Raw genomic sequence first — 707 nt, 5'->3', positions numbered from 1 at the left:
AGATGTATTAACCAAAGACACAGCCTTTGCTGCTACTGAAGATACATCTGCTGCTGTCTGCTGCAGCAGCTGCTGTCTCCATGTTGCTCCGCCCTCTGCTGCTGCTGCTGCTGCTGCTGCTGTTGCTGCTGCTTCACCTGATGCCTTTCCAGCAGCAGCAGCAGCAGCAGCAGCACAATCTGCTTCTGCTGCAGGGAAGAGACGAAGGGAGGAGGGGACCTCAGGGAATAGTGGCCGCAGGGCTGAACGCAACACCAACAGGGTTTAGGGTTTAGGGTTTAGGGTTTAGGGTTTAGGTTCTAGGGTTTAGGGTTTAGGGTTTAGGGTTTAGGGTTTAGGGTTTAAGGGTTAGGAGATGAGGAGAGGAGCGTATCGGTGAGGGTTTAGGGTTTAGGGGAATAGGATAAGGTTTTAGGGTTTAGGGTTTAGGGTTTAGGGTTTAGGGTTTAGGGTTTAGGGTTTAGTCTACGATGATGAAGGGTGACAGAAATCTTGAGTACAGCTCCAGCAGCAACAAAGGGGTCTTGCTGCTGCTGCTGCTGCTGCTGCTGCTGCTGCTGCTGCTGCTGCTGCTGGGGGGCCGAATCAGCAGCAGCAGCAGCAGCAGGAGCAGCAGCAGCAGCCGCAGCAAAAGCATCAGCATAGACAGCTGACAAAGACACAGCGAGGGTTTGCTGCTGCTGCTGCTGCTGCTGCTGCTGCTGCTG

The 707-nt window shown here is 53.9% G+C and overlaps 1 protein-coding gene across 1 annotated transcript in view; it reads right to left on the bottom strand.

The window, feature by feature from the left end:
- EMH_0086730 (TPR domain-containing protein, putative) overlaps positions 1 to 643 on the bottom strand; it is a gene marked incomplete at both ends in the record, with an annotated part of 3,063 nt that extends 2,420 nt beyond the window's left edge. The window contains 2 exons of the mRNA XM_013501071.1: positions 3 to 144; positions 470 to 643. Of these exons, the coding sequence (XP_013356525.1) occupies positions 3 to 144; positions 470 to 643 (316 nt within the window). The remainder of the gene's footprint in view (positions 1 to 2; positions 145 to 469) is intronic.
- Between the last annotated feature and the right edge of the window lie 64 nt (positions 644 to 707).

Source organism: Eimeria mitis, genomic scaffold (genome assembly GCF_000499745.2).
Source record: "Eimeria mitis Houghton genomic scaffold, Emh_scaff6260, whole genome shotgun sequence".
Taxonomy (NCBI): Eukaryota; Apicomplexa; class Conoidasida; order Eucoccidiorida; family Eimeriidae; genus Eimeria; species Eimeria mitis.
The sequence above is the reverse complement of the archived record's forward strand: the minus strand, read 5'-3'. Positions and strand labels throughout refer to the sequence as shown.